The 15,320-nt window shown below is 49.0% G+C and overlaps 1 protein-coding gene across 1 annotated transcript; it reads left to right on the top strand.

Moving 5' to 3' along the window:
- Positions 1 to 6,722: 6,722 nt before the first annotated feature.
- On the top strand, positions 6,723 to 15,188 carry LOC142014195 (alpha-2-macroglobulin-like protein 1). The gene is made up of 8 exons (XM_074996404.1): positions 6,723 to 6,745; positions 7,067 to 7,250; positions 8,851 to 9,013; positions 10,210 to 10,262; positions 11,336 to 11,356; positions 12,030 to 12,189; positions 14,115 to 14,199; positions 15,029 to 15,188. Exons 1-8 carry the CDS (start codon positions 6,723 to 6,725, stop codon positions 15,186 to 15,188), a joined length of 849 nt encoding a protein of 282 aa, XP_074852505.1.
- The last annotated feature ends 132 nt before the right edge of the window (positions 15,189 to 15,320 follow it).

Genomic DNA, 15,320 nt, shown 5'->3' with positions numbered 1-15,320 from the left:
TGTGACACATTTCAAAAATAAATGGTCATTAGGCTAAAATACGAGTTTAGACCCACCAGCTACCCAGACTACAGTTGCAGATATATTGCTGCTTGGGTACTCTAATCCCTGCACATTCTAGAGCTGTGTCCACACGTGCCCCCTCCTTTTGGAGAGGGCATGTTAACGAGGCACTTCGGAAGATGCTAATGAGGCGCTGACATGAATATGCAGCACCTCATTAGCATAATGGCGGTTGCATGCGATTGAAAACTATTGCTTTTGGAACGCCACCCGCCAGGTAGACAGGAGACTTTTGAAAGAACTGGCCTGACTTCGAAAGCACCTTCTTCCTAAACCAAATTGGAAGAAGGTGCTTTCAAAGCCCTGGGGAAGGGTGTCATTTCAAAAGGTCTCCATCTACATGGGTGGCAGCATTCCAAAAGCAGCATATTCATGTCAGCACCTCATTAGCATTTTTGAAGTGCCTCTTTAACATGCCCCCTCCAAAAGGAGGGGGGACGTGTGGACACAGCTCAGAAGCTTTGCCCAATGCTTAGAACCCTTTCTTAAACAGAGATATTTTGGAAGCAGCTTGGAAGGCAAGTCAGACCCACAAAGTAGAGATGGCCCCTGAGGTGGTGTGGTGGTCATACCTCTCCAGCCCTTACTGCCTCACTCCTCCATCAGGGCTCCACCCACTGTCAGGAAAAAGGAGTATAGGTGTTAGTGTCCCTACTGTCTAACAGGCTGTGCAGGTCATTGTCTATGGCCTTCAGGCAGGAGCCTGCCTGGCCAGTACAGGTATTATGTAGTGGCGCAAATCCAGGGGTCAAGGGCTCTGGTCCCTCGGCAACAAGACAGCAAACCCAGAAGTCACTCAGCTCTGATCCCTTGATGCAAAGTCAGGGCTGTCTGAAGACAGTCCTGAGTTCTGGTAGCACAGCCTGAGGCTGGGCACACCTATGTATAGGGCCAGGGGAAACCCAACAGCTAATTGGTCTTGAGCTCTTGCAGCACAGCCAGAGAAAAACCACAGGGGTTAGGTGTCCTTGCTCCGGTGATCAATGAACAAATCCAGGTGACCTAGCTTGGTGACAGGTGGGGTCCAGGCCCACCCTACTGCACTGGACCCCAACCCAGGGCCCTGACAGTGGCAGAGCACTCCACCATTGGGTCAACAGGGAGCCCAACTGAAGCACACTGACTTTGCCTCAGGTAGCCAGACTCAGGTCAGGTAGTCCAAAGCCACATCCTCCTATCCCCTCGGTGTGTAGCTGGGTTACTGGAGTGTTGTGTGCCTCCTTTGTGTACGTGGCCCATGGCAGTCCTAGCAGGGCTGGAGCAGCAGTCCGCTGTTCAGCAGACAGAACGTTGCTGGGCTTGACAGCAGGGTACACCGCTGGGGAGAGCTGAATCCATCTGCCTCCATGGGCATCTCAGCTCCAACCGAGTGATAGATGCCACCCCTTTGTGCATCCTGTGCTGGTGACTGGCTTCTGGGGGTGGGGGCAGGAGGGTGAGGGTGTCAAAGTAGGTTTGGTTGCAAACACTTGCTCACCGAGATTCCTTCCTCTCACCATGGGTGAGCGGGAAGCCACACCACCTAACTATAGCACCAATCCTACTGCAAGGGTTGGAATCTCTCAAGGTCTGGAATTTCCCAAAGCTTGGGAGTATTTGGGCTGGGGATCTGGTGCACGCCCATTTCTGTAGCAAACGTGCCAGCTGAAGGCAACCACGAAGTGTTTGCTCTCTGGTTTAGTTGCGGCTGGACCTGCTTTGAGCAGAGGGTAGGATTAATTGACCTCCTGAGGTTTCATCCAATGGTAATTTTCTGTGATACCAAATGATGTTGCCAACTTTTGGGGCCGGGTGGGGTGGGGAATTAAGGATGTTGTTACTGAGCGAATAATTTATGTAATAAGCTAATTTGCACATAGGGTGTAATTTGCATGTAATAATCTCATATTAAAAACTGTGTAGATTAACTATGGATGAGAGCAGCACATTGGCAGCGAATGCCCTCTGTTTGTCTACCAGGCAGGTCTCCCACACACACCACCCTGCCAGCAGCCCTGTGCCCCGAGAGCAGCAATTTGCCTAACGGGTAACAGGCAGGCCTCTCTCTGCTGAGTTAGCCAATCTGCCTGGTGTGGTGATGCGAACGTGCAGTGTGGGAACTGGAGTGGAGACCTGCCAAACTCATGAAGTAGCCATCAAACATCCAGTAGATGGGAGCGACCTTCCAGTGGTGGGCTGGGTACAAACTGGTGACATAGCTGAAATGCTCTGTAGGCCATTCACCATCTCCTAAAACATTCGGGCTCAGATTGTCATGGGTGTTTAGGCCTCTATGGAATGGAAGTTAAGTGCCCAAATACCTTTGGGGACCTGGGCTTCAGTCCCAAAACAGATGTCCCAGTAGTGGCCAGCTACTAGAGAAGGGTGTGTGACATTTTGCCAGACAGTTAGATGTCTTTCTTTCCCAGCAGGGAAGCATTGGGGACCAGGGATCTTGGGTTCTGTTCCCGGCTCCTGGAGAGGAGTGAGGAGTAGTTTAGCCCTGTGTTGCTCAGCCAGGGGTACATGTACCCTTGGGTGGACACTGAGGTCTTCCAGGGGTACATCAACTCATCTAGATACTTGTCAGGTTTTACAACAGGTTACATAAAAACACTAGTAAAGTCAGTACAATCTAAATTCTTTTGTCATCATCAGATCAATGGACTACCATTATTATTATAAAATCTAAAAGTTCATTCAGCCAATGACTTGTTTCTTCTGATTCATATGCCATATACGGAAATGGAAGTACAATATTTTTATTCCAATTCGTTTATTTGATGACAAGATGGTGGAAAGTCAGAGAGTTTTCAAGTAGTAGTCTCCTGTGATATTTTTGCATGGTTTTGTAGGTAAGCCATTTTTAAGCGAGGTGTAACTCGGTGGTATGCAAAACAACGCTGACTCGTGAAAGGGGTCCAGTAATCTGGAAAGGTTGAATGGCCCTTGTTTCAAGACCTCAGAGTACCTTAGGACACTGTTTCTCAACCTGTGATATGCGTACCCTTCGGGGTATGTGAGAGAAGTCTAAGGTACTTATAATTTTTTTTAAAAGGGACACTTTATAAAAAAAAAAAAAAGTCAAGAAACACTGGTCTAGGCAAGTACATGTGGTGGAATTTGTCAGTTTCTCTGGAAAAGATAGTGTGTCTGAGCTCTGTTGCATTACAGCCCAGGGTCCATACCCAGCTCTCCTCGGTGGCATTTTTTTCCGCTAATTGACTGTTTCTTGAGAGAGAGCAATACAGTCTGGCTCCATAATCAAGTTTGATGTGTGCAGAAGTATTAGTTGTGTTGGGCAGACAAGATGACACTTGAGCTCATGGACTCTGGACACTTGTAATCTAGCCGGGGGGTGCGGGGAGCTCTGTCCTGTCTTCTAGTCTCATCCCCCAGACTGGTACAAAATTGGGAAAGCAGGCAACACCTTGTTCCAGAATTCAGGATGCACCTATGACTTAGCCACCCATTTTCTTCACCACGTAAATTCTAAGCAGGCCCTGAAACATCTTGGCACTTGAGGTCATGAGCCTCAAGGGTGGTATGGTCAGAAGCATTCGCTATGAAATGCAGCCAGGTGTGCATGCAAGAGGGGACTCATGATGATCCATCTCAAGGTAAAACAATGGGACAGAAGTTGCAAGCGGAACAGCAAGTGGGGTCAGCTTAGCAATCATGAAATCTGCAGCTGCTCAATGGGGTGAAAAGCCAATTTATCTGGATGACATTAATCGATGTGTGGGGACATGGGAATCAGAGGGCCAGAGGCTAATGGACGGAGTCCAGAAAGACTTGGATTGGCCGGGTAGCATCCTGTATGATACACCCCGGATCTGGAGGACTATAAATACAGGAGTGAGAGAAAAATAGATGATCCCTGGAACTCTTGTTCCACTTGCCTGTCTCTGGGGAGAAACAAACAAACACGGGAGGTCTGTAGTTCTCCAAGTGAGGGAACAAGCTTCATCACCAGCATCTCTTCTTTCCTGGCCTCCATCGGGACACATGCCACATCCTGCACTCTCCACGTGTCTCCCGTGAAGATGTGGGCTTCTATCGTCCTAAGCTGCATGTTCTACACCATGGTGGCAGTGGCACAGCCGTAAGAGATATTGAAATACTTGATCAGTAGAGGTAACACGGAGTGGGTCATTGGGCCCAGAATGCCATAGGAGGGAAGCAGCTGTTCTGTGAAGGGACAGTCTTGGGGTGGCTTGCGACATCTTAACAATCCCCATCTTATAGGGCGGAATCCTACCACACTGGGAAAGTCCCACTGAAATATACCAGAGAAAAAGATACTTGCTTAGATATGGAAAGTTACAACATGGAGGAGGAAGGGGTTGGCAGCTTGAGTGGGGGAGGGCCTAACAGTAAAGGGGAGGAAACTGAACAAGGGAAGGGGTTATGGTGTAGTAGATCTGGCTGACCAGAAGACATTACGCAACAGCTGGGCTTATGAGACTGTGGAAGAGCCCTTCAGGGAAGGGATGGGAGCACCATTGGGAGTTGGGACATTGGGAACTAAGAGCGCATAAGGCCCTGAAGACTGCACTGAACAGGATTCTAGGAGAATAACTAGGTACTGGAGAGGGGTCCCAGTCAGACACAAGGTTGGAATGCTCTGGAGCTCTGGGGATGCTCTGGATTGGAAGCACAGAGGTCCTTACCTGTGTAGTGTTGGAGCTAAGGCCCCAGATTTGTGTGTCCCTAGAACTTTGGCTTGTTTGGATCCAGATGAAGACCTGAACATTGTCTCCAGCTCCAGTTTTTAGGAATCCAACAGAGAGAGAGGTCCCAGTGGCGATGGTTCCCTTGTCCCATATGGAAGGGATTTCTCTGTGCCAGGAGAGGGAGACAGGACCCTCATTGGTGCTACTGTAATGTGCCCCTAAAGGATACAGCAGTGACACCTGTGTGACCTGAGCAGGTGGCTCTCAATCCTGCTCTAAGCAGGAGAGGTGTCTACGTTGTAAACCCTGCAGTACTGCTGGCACTGACTGGTGCCCTGGGTGGCAGTCTCAGCAGAGAGGCCAGGGGCTGTGTGGGGCCTGCAGTTCCCCTCTGTCCCCAGGGCAGGATCAAGTTGGAGGTGGGGGAGCTGCCTTTCCCGAGGGACTTAAGCCTGAGTTTGTGGTTAGCTCATAAACTGTGAGTTTGGAGAGCTGGTTCCCTAGCATGGCCAGTGACTCTGCATCCTTGGGTGAGTCTCTTCTCTAGGCATAGCCTTGGTTTCCCATCAGTCAGACTGGGTTATCAGTGTTGGAGTTAGGATGAGGGCTGTGAGGACCATATGGCTATATCTCATCTAATCAATTCCTGCCTCTGGGGGGCCTTGGGCATCGGTGCTGTCTTGGTCCCTCCTCTTGTCTGACACTGGCACACAACGGTGTCCTGAGAGCTGTAATATTGTCGTCTAACCAAGTTATTGAGCTCAGTGCAGGGGTGGCTGGGTAGTTGCTTATGATATGCAGGTCAGACTCAGTGATCCAGTGGTCTCTCCTGGCACTAAAGACCAGGCAGGTCTGCATGGAGATTTCTGGGGGCTTGGGGACAGCACCTGAAGCAGAGCCACACCTGCCCCCTCTTCCAAAACATTACTGTTGAAGGGAGGCTCTGGGCAGGAGGCCGGGGCTTTCTGAGGGAGCCCACCTGGCACTCTCCCCACTGCGGCCACAGGGCTGGGCCCTGCTCCCTGCTTTGGAAGCTGCAGTCTGGCATATGGGGTCACAGATCTGCTGACCTCTGGCACAGGTGGACCCCCATCATGATGGCCATATGGCTGGGCCAGTCCTAAGTGGTGCTGTCCTCTGTGTGACAGGCCACAAAGCCATTCACTCAGAACGGCACCCCCATCATGACAGAGGAGAGGCCAGGCCAAATGCGAGTGGTGCTGCAATCTCTTTGCCCTGCCATCAACTCCAGGTTGCCTGAGTCTGTGACCCACCTCTGGGGGCTGTGAAGCTAAGTCCATGTGTGTCTCCAAAGGGCTTTGAGCTCCTGTGGTGGAAGATGGCATGAGACAGATAAATATCCCAATCTATTTGCTCAGAGAAATGCCCATTGGTGTCCAAACTTCCAGTGACTGGGTAAGCCAGTACTACAGACCTTTGGATGTGGCTCTGTGGTTAAAAATAGACTTAAGAAGGAAAGGGAATGTATAGATATTGCCTCTTTTTGATTAAAAAGGGGATTAGTAGAATGAATAGAATGCTCATTTCTAAGCCATACAGCCTTTTCCTCCCTCTCCACCACCATATCTGTTGGGTTTGTTGGGGGTAAGTTCCATCTTTAGCAGGTGGTTGGTTTTGATAACCTGGAAATCACAGGGGTATCTGCCAGCCTCCCTGACAATGCACTCCTCATAGGTCTGATTCTCCTTTCACAGGCTTTGCCTCTGCAGCCACCCCCATTCCCACCCCACCGAGGGATTATAAGATTATGGACTGATCCCCAAAAATATTTGCCTAAATTTGTCTCCCCTTTGAGATGAGAATAGCCTCTGGACTCTTTTTCCTCCATCCCCCAATTCCACCAAGGATTCCTGCCATCTGTATTTCACACCTAGGTGTAGTTTGGCCCATGGAAAATGTGACCCATCTCTTGATGGAGGGGGGGACGGGTTGCTCATCACCTCTCCTGCCACCCCTAACTCAAAGAGCTCCCTGCACTCACCCATGATCTCGTTCACGCCTGGCGGGTGAGGCCCCTCAGAGAATGAATGCAGAGATCATGGTGAGATCCTCCTTTCTTCCCATCATCTGCTTGCTCCTCATCCCATCCAAGGTATCACATATGCCTCTCACGATCCTACAGGAGTCACCAGCACCAGTCCCTGATCCTACAGACATTGTTACCCTCTCTCCTGGCCAATCTGATACACGTTGTCACCCACTTCTCCTATGGGACCAGTCACTTTCCCCCAGTCCCATAAAAGTTGTCACATGGATCCTGTAGTATTAGTCCAATTTGTCTCTTAATATCACCTGTGTTGTTCTTCTGTTCTTTTTGCTCCCTACAGGAGATACCTGATTATCATCCCAGCCGAACTGACCTTCCCATCTGTCCAGAGAGTGTGCTTGGACCTGAGAGGGGTGGAGAAGCCCATTCGAGTGGCCTTGACTCTTGTGCATGCATCGAGTAGCCTTGTCCTCTTTCGAAGGGTCATCCGGAACAAGAGTGTCTTGGAATGCTCCAAGTTTTGGGTGAGCAACTCTCCCGGGGATGAGCCAGACTCCCTTACTGACAGCTCCCAGGCTGTGTCACCTCAGAGGTTCTCTCACCAGAGAACTAGAAATAAAGAGAAGTATACAGAGAATGAGAAAGCGAGACGGAGGGGGGTGTGAAAAAGGAGGAGGACAGGAACAAAGCCAAGTAGGATGGTAAACGACAGTCTGCACCATCTCTTCTCTCTTTCAGGCATTTGTTTGCCTGGCCTCCTCATAACATTCCCATTTGGCAAGGGGAAATGTTTCTGACATGCTGCATAGGTACCTTAGGAGCAGCTGCCTTCCCCTGGCACGCTGGACTGTTAGGGAAGCTCTGTCCATCTGGGGTTTTTCCCATTGGGTTTCCTCATTTACCTCTCCAAAGGCCTTGCCTTGCATTCTCCTCTCTCTGGACTCTCCCTGATTTCTGTCTTGATGGGAGTTTTTTGGCCTTAAATGTGCTAAATTGGCAGCTCTGGAGAGTAGTGTCTCTCTGGTTATCTCTGGTTAGGCACAGCCTGGTGCTTCCTACACAGCATGCGCACCACCCATGTGCCTCTTTCCTAGGCCATCTCAAGGAGTGAGAGGGGATTTCAGTCCCCATGAGCCATTCAGTTACTGAGCTTTACACAGGGGTGGCCAGTGAGGGGGCCAACGAGTGCTGATCTGTGAGGCCTTGTTAAGGATTGGGGCGAGCCTTGCCCCATCTCATTAAATGCAGACTACTGGTGAGACCAGGAAGGGCACAGGCACCGCACAGGCTGCTCCTGCACCAGGACAAACACCTTCTCTACATCTGGGCCCCGCATAACAGAAAGGATGTGGATGTGCTGGAGAAGGTTCAGTGGGAGGGTCAACAAGAATGTTTAGGGGGTTGGAGCACATGACCTATGAGGAGAGGCTGAGGGATCTGGGTTTATTTAGCATGCAGAGGAGAAGAGTGAGGGGGGATTTGATAGCAGCCTTCAACTTCCTGAAGGGGGGCTCTAAGGAGAATGGAGAAAGGCTGTTCTCAGTAGTGACGGATGGCAGAACAAGGAGCAATGGTCTCAAGTTACAGAGCAGGAGGTGTAGGCTGGATATTAGGAAAAACTACTTCACCAGGTGGGAGGTGAAGCATTGGAATGAGTTGCCTGGAGAGGTGGTGGAATTTCCATCCTTTGAGGTTTTTAAGTCTCGGCTTGACAAAATCCTGGCTGGGATGATTTAGTTAGAGTTGATCCTGCTTTAGGCAGGGGGCTGGATTAGATGACCCCCTGAGGTCTCTTCCAGCGCTAGAATTCTATGATTCTCTGCATCAGTAACATCTCCACTGTTCATGCATCTGGCAGGGCACCACAGACCAAACCCTGTTGCAGAACAAAGGCGCCGTTCATTGCTCCAGCAGATGGAGCCCCCTGGCAGCTGAGAGAGTGGGTTGCGTTGGTGGAAGGTGTCCATTGCAGCAGAGAGGGAATTAGTTAGCCTCAGACTCCAGGGAGGAGGGGAGACGATCTTTGCTTTGATGCCCTTGGGGCACGGAAGATTGCACCGTGCTCCGTTTCCATCTCCCAGTGCTCGCCTGCGAGCGAACAATGGCTCTCTTTCCCGTGTGCAGGTCCCATCTCCCACTGGAGGACAGGAGGTTTGCACCATCCAGCTGGCCATCTCCAATGGCCGCTATTTCAATGTGAAGGAGGAGAAGAAGGTCCTGATCCGCAAGGGTCACAGCAGCACCTTCATCCAGACGGACAAACCCATTTACACCCCAGGGCAGACAGGTGAGAGCTGCGAGCATATCCCACAGGCCGACTCCCTGGACTTGGTCAGATTGCCTGTTGGAGAAAACAACAGTGACATGAGCAGATGGGCCTGAGCTTACCAGTCCTTTCTCAGTCTGAACCTGAGCTGCTCCGCCCTCTGTTGGTGGCTCTCCCACAAAGCATCAGCTGCATGGGCAGCCCTAGTGGTCAGCAACAGGGGCTGGGGAATATTATGGGTGCTCACGCAAGTGGTGGGAGCACACAGGTGGGAAGGAAGATATATCACGCTGGAGGATGGACCGTGTGGGGAGACAGCCACACATGGCTGGAGGACACAATGCAGGGCCTCAGGACTGAGAGGAGACACACTGGAGTTAATGGGAGGCACAAAATCTGAAGATACATACAGTCAGTGATGGGAAATACTATGGTCTAGGCAGGAATTCACTGTCACACAGGGACACGAGATGGCCTAAGGGTTGGAGGAATCCCACTCTAGTTCACAACTCACAAGGAGGACCTTGGAGGCCTCTGCACGAGCTTAGCTCATGTCTGTTAACATGCTTCACTGAGAAGAAATTACAACAGATGGGACAGGCTGCAATGCATAAACCTCTCGTATTGTCAGAGGAAATGAGGCAAAAAATGTTGGGGGTGGAGTACAAATAGAATCTCCTGAGTCTGGCAGAGCTGTGAGGGGAGCCCAGGGCTGGAATAGCAGAGGGGCTGCAGGGCAGGGCTGAGGGGCACTGGCAGAGCTGTGAGGGGAGCCCAGGGCTGGAATAGCAGAGGGGCTGCAGGGCAGGGCTGAGGGGCACTGGCAGAGCTGTGAGGGGAGCCCAGGGCTGGAATAGCAGAGGGGCTGCAGGGCAGGGCTGAGGGGCACTGGCAGAGCTGTGAGGGGAGCCCAGGGCTGGAATAGCAGAGGGGCTGCAGGGCAGGGCTGAGGGGCACTGGCAGAGCTGTGTGGGGAGCCCAGGGCTGGAATAGCAGAGGGGCTGCAGGGCAGGGCTGAGGGGCACTGGCAGAGCTGTGAGGGGAGCCCAGGGCTGGAATAGCAGAGGGGCTGCAGGGCAGGGCTGAGGGGCACTGGCAGAGCTGTGAGGGGAGCCCAGGGCTGGAATAGCAGAGGGGCTGCAGGGCAGGGCTGAAGTCCATTTCTGAATATGGTCCATTTTCATAACTTCCCTTTCAATGTTCTTTTCTCTTCTCAGTGAAATTTAGGATTGTGACTCTGAATGAGCAGTTTGTTCCCCTTAACAACAAGGTAAGGGGCATTCCAGAGGACAAGGGGAAGTTCCCTGACTCCAGTATCACCCCTCCCCTCCTCTTTCCCCTTCCCCATGTTTGTTGAGTAGGTCTAAGAGACCCTACCTTCAAAAACAGCAGTTGCTAAACTGTTATTAAAAATGGATGGGAGCTATTTCAAATTCAAAATAGGCACAATACGTCCTGCACTGAGGGCTGCCGTTTTTGAAATAACACCTCCTAACCATTTTGAGACAGGCGCTGTTAAGATGCCGGATGGTGCTTACTTCAAAATCGCCATTTCAAAATAAGCACCATTCCGGTCTTGTCTACGCTAGCCTCCTCCTTTGAAGGGGGCATGTAAATGAGACTGCTTGGTGAATAGCAACGAGGTGCTGCACTGCATATGCAGCACCTCATTAGCATAATTCTTGCCATGCGAATGACAAAGTTGCTAACTTTGAAGCACTGGCAAGCCGGGTAGCTGTCGGTGCTTTCAAAGTACCCGCGTTACTTCAAAGTTCCCTTACTCCCAAAACGCTATGTGCAGACTATTCAAAATACTCTCTTGTTTGCAGCAGTCCTATTTTGGAATAGCTATTCCTGAATAGGCTTTTTTAAAAATAAGGCTGCTGTGTAGACATAGCCTCAGTGTACTGTCCCCATTACTGATGCAGTGTTGGCAGCTCTTCTGATTTTCTGCGAGTCTTGTGGGCTCTGAGTGCTTCTCTCAAAGCTTCAGCTGCTGGAATGGTGTTGTAGGAGAACATCAGCTTTCTTTTTGTATTTAAACAGTAAGTTTCTAGTTCTGCTGGTTGCAGAGGAAAGCTTGCAAATGGGAAGCACGTGCACACCAAAGACTCAGAAACCAGAAGACAAAGAAGGAGAACCCAGCACTTATTTTGAAACATCTCATGAATTTTAAAATCAATCTTATGATTTTTTTGGTGATGGGCTGGACTCATTTTTCAATATTTGGGGATAGCACAACTGCTGTGGCATACATAACTTACTAGGTGACAGTGGCTTTTCTTATATATCTGTCTGCTGGATAATTACCTTTTCTAATATTGCTGTCTGTTTACTTTTCAGTACTCTGTGGTAGAACTCCAGGTAAGTATTGCAAAACACCTGGATGCTATGGTGATGGGTGTTCTCTTACACCTGCATAGATACTTTGAGTGCTGAATCAGACTTATTCCATTTGGACACGGTTGTGTTTCTGTACTTTCCACAGCAGATACCCCAGAACCCGATGATCAATCTTTTATGAATGAATAAGTTCTAGAGCTTCAAGCAATCTATGCTGATTCTTGAATTTCATTGGCAGATAAAGTGGGATGTTCTAGAAGCCAGGACCCTTTATAGTCTCCCTTTAAACTATAGCAAGGAACAGAATTCTGCAGCTTTGAGGTCTCCAGCATTTAAACCTTCACATGTTTTAAGGTCTAGGTGCTTTAAAATTTGAGGGCAACACTAAGGTAGAACTTTATTTTAGGCCTCTTTAGGACCTAATGGACAAAGACACTAAATCCTTTATAACTTTTGTGGGTTCTGGGATTTAGGCACTTCTGAAATTTGAAACCTTTCGAGATTTTTGGGTATGGCCTGCAGCTGGATAGATCTTGTTGAGAAAAAGAAGCTAGCAGGCTTAAACTTTGAGTTCTACAGCTCAGGCTATTTTAGATGTTAAGCAACTGCAACTAGGATTGATAGATTGCTCTTTAAATAAACAAGTAGGTCAGTGCTAATGGCTATTGTTTTTTACCTCTATCTCTGAGAGCAGGACCCCAATTGTAACCGGATTGGTCAATGGTTGGATGTACGACCGAAGCAGTACATTGTGGATCTCTCCTTCCAATTAGCTGATGAACCTTCCCTGGGGACTTACACCATCAACGTGGCTGGCACAAAAGCTTCTAGTACCTTTAACGTGGAGGAGTACGGTACGACAAAATATGGAGTGGGGGATCTGAGGAGATGAAATCAACTGTATTTCTAATGTCCAAAAATGTGTGAGAGTGTATTTTCATCTGAGCAGTGATGCAATGGGGGAATCATAGAGAGGACAAGGAGAAATGTCACTTCAACAAGATAACTAGCTAATAACTGGCCTGGAATAGTGCAACAGCAGTGCTGGAAAGCCTCCTGCACCTTTTCATTCACTAATTTGTAGCTTGTCCTTTAGATCAGCTTCTGTAGCTAATGAATGGAAGATAGCTAATGTGACACCAATATTTAAAATGGGCTCTAGAGGTGACCCTGGCAATTGCAGACCGGTAAGTGTAATGTCAATTCCAGGTAAATTAGTTGAACCAATACTAAAGAATAGAATTGTCAGGCTCGTAGAAGAAAATAATTTGATGGGCAAAAGTCAGCGTGGTTTCTGCAGAGGGAAATCGTATCTTACTGATCTGTTAGAGTTCTTTGAAGGGGTTAACAAACATGCAGACAGGGGAGAACCAGTGGATATAGTACACTTAGATTTCCAGAAAGCCTTGACAAGGTGCCTCATCAAAGGCTCTTATGTAAATTAAGTTGTCAAGGGATAAGAGAGAAGGTCCTTTCATGGGCTGAGAACTGGTTAAAGGACAGGAAACAGAGGGTTGGCATAAATGGTAACTTTTCCGAATGGAGATGGGTAACTAGTGGTGTCCCCCAAGGGTCAATCCTAGGTCCAACCCTGTTCAATTTATTGATAAATGATCTGGAGAAGGGGGTGAGCAGTGAGGAGGCCAAGTTTGCAGATGACACTAAACTGTTCAAGATAGTTAAGACAAAGGCAGACTGTGAAGAACTTCAAAAAGATCTCATCAAACTGAGTGATTGGGCAACAAAATGGCAAATAAAATGTAATGTGGGTAAATGTAAAGTAATGCACATTGGAAAAAATAACCCCAACTACACTTACAATAAGATCAGGAAAGAGATCTTGGAGTTATCATGGATAGTTTCTTGAAAACATCCAAGCAGTGTGCACAGGCAGTCAAAAAGGCAAATAGGATGTTAGGTATTATTAAAAAAGGGATAGAAAATAAGACAAGGAGTATCTTACTGCCCCTATATAAATCTATGGTACTCCCACATCTTGAATACTGTGTACAGATGTGGTCTCCTCACCTGAAAAAAGACATCCTGGCCCTGGAAAAGGTTCAGAAAAGGCCACTGAAAAGATTAGGGGCTTGGAACAGGTCCCATTTCAGGAGAGGCTAAAAAGATCGGGACTTTTCGGTTTAGAAAAGAGAAGACGGGGGAGAGGGACATGACAGAGGTATATAAAATTGTGACAGGTGGGGAGAGGGTGAATAAGGAGAAGTTACTTGTGTCCATAATACAAGAACTAGAGGACACCAAATGAAATTAATGGGTAGCAGGTTTAAAACTAATAAAAGAAACTTCTTCTTCACTCAGCGCATAGTTAACCTGTGGAACTCCTTGTCAGAGGAGACTGTGAAGGCTAGGACTGTAACAGAATTTAAGAAAGAGCTAGATAAATTCATGGAGGTTACGTCCATAAAAGGCTATTAGCCAAGGATAGGAATGATGTCCCTGGCCTCTGATTATCAGAGGCTGGAGATGGATGACAGGAGACAAATTGCTTGATCGTTGTCTTTGATTCACCCCCTTTTGGACACCTGGCACTGGCTGCTGTTGGCAGACAGGCTACTGGGCTGGATGGACCTTTGGTCTGATCCAGTATGGCTGTTCTTATGTTCTTGTGATCCAGCAGTGACCCTGTGGACTCGCTCCTCTTCCTTCCTTTTCATTCCCTCCTGGCTTACATCTCTCTGTAGAGCCTGGTGGGATCCCTCTCTGAGGCCATGCCCCAGCAGCCTGCCTTTTATCTTCTTTCTCTGGCTTTTTCTTCCAGTGTTGCCAAAATTTGAGGTTTTCTTTGAGGGACCATCTCAGATTTATGCATTGGATAAAACCTTCCTGCTCCATGTGTGTGCCAGGTGAGGAGACTGCTTGGCGGGAAGGGAGCTGCTAATCAGTGGTCAGTCACACACCCCTTCTCCAGTCCGCCCCCATCTCCCCTCAATTTATCAAAAGAACAAAGTGGGGAAGGACAAGGCTCAAACACTGAGTGCCCCTTCCGGTGTCAAGAGGTTGACTGGGTAGTGCAAGATCCAAGCTATTGTCTTTCCCTGGGGAAGTTCTGTATGAGAGTGGCCCTCACTTGGAGAAGGGAGCCTTGCATTAGGCTGCAGACAGGCCCATGTCTGCCTGGAAAGAGCTGAAGTAGGGTGAGGGTGAAGCACACACCCCATCACGTTTGGAAGACCACACCACTTCTTGTTGCTTAAACTCTGCTGACTGTGTTGAGCATGGGGATTATGTGGTTTCCGTAGAGTCATGGCAGTGGCAAAGGAGCATGGGGGAAGAAGGAAGTGTGAGCACTCCACTGCTTGTAGAGAGTGTAATCCCCACGGAGAGGGACAGACTGTTCAGGAAGGTACTGAATGGGGCAAGCAAGGAGGGAAGGGGTGAGTTTCAGGTGTGGTCTGAGGAAACCGTTGCCATCACTGTGTTCCTAGATTATGACATCCCCCCACAAGAAGTGCAGAAGCTCCAACTTGGGATATTTGAAATCAAACTGGGAAAAACCCTGAAGAACAGACTGTCAAATGGGGATAAGGGTACTGCCCAGTGTGTTTGGGATCCTCAGAAGAGAGGCAACCATAGAGGACCATACTGTTCAAGCCACTGCACCTCTACAATATTTCTCTTTTCCCTTAGAGTTTCTCTTCTGGTTTTCATACCCCACTGCCCTGCTCTTCACAGGTACACCTACGGAAGAGCAGTGCAGGGCACCATCCAGGTGACCATATGCCAGAAAGCTTGGCCAAGCAAGCGGCCCCTGCAACAGTTTGGGACCAATATCTGTGAAGAGTCCAGTAGACAGGTGAGCTGGTTGTCCACCTTGGAGCAGATGAGAGGGTAGGATGGGAGCAATGGAGAGAGAGAGGTGTCACGGAAAGGAAGGAACAAGACAGGGCAGCAGCACTGTCCAATGTGTAGCCTGGAGAATAGTTGTACAAATAGTTGTACAGTTGTGCATGGCCCAGTAACTCCT

Source organism: Carettochelys insculpta, chromosome 1 (assembly GCF_033958435.1).
Source record: "Carettochelys insculpta isolate YL-2023 chromosome 1, ASM3395843v1, whole genome shotgun sequence".
Lineage (NCBI taxonomy): Eukaryota > Metazoa > Chordata > Testudines > Carettochelyidae > Carettochelys > Carettochelys insculpta.
The sequence above is the reverse complement of the archived record's forward strand: the minus strand, read 5'-3'. Positions and strand labels throughout refer to the sequence as shown.

Bases quoted from the DNA above. Each gene is read 5' to 3' on its own strand.
- LOC142014195 (XM_074996404.1), top strand. From the start codon at position 6,723: ATGATCTCGTTCACGCCTGGCGG. The intron at 9,014-10,209 runs GTGAGAGCTGCG...TTCTCTTCTCAG, and splicing joins TTACACCCCAGGGCAGACAG to TGAAATTTAGGATTGTGACT. The intron at 14,200-15,028 runs GTGAGGAGACTG...TGCTCTTCACAG, and splicing joins CTGCTCCATGTGTGTGCCAG to GTACACCTACGGAAGAGCAG.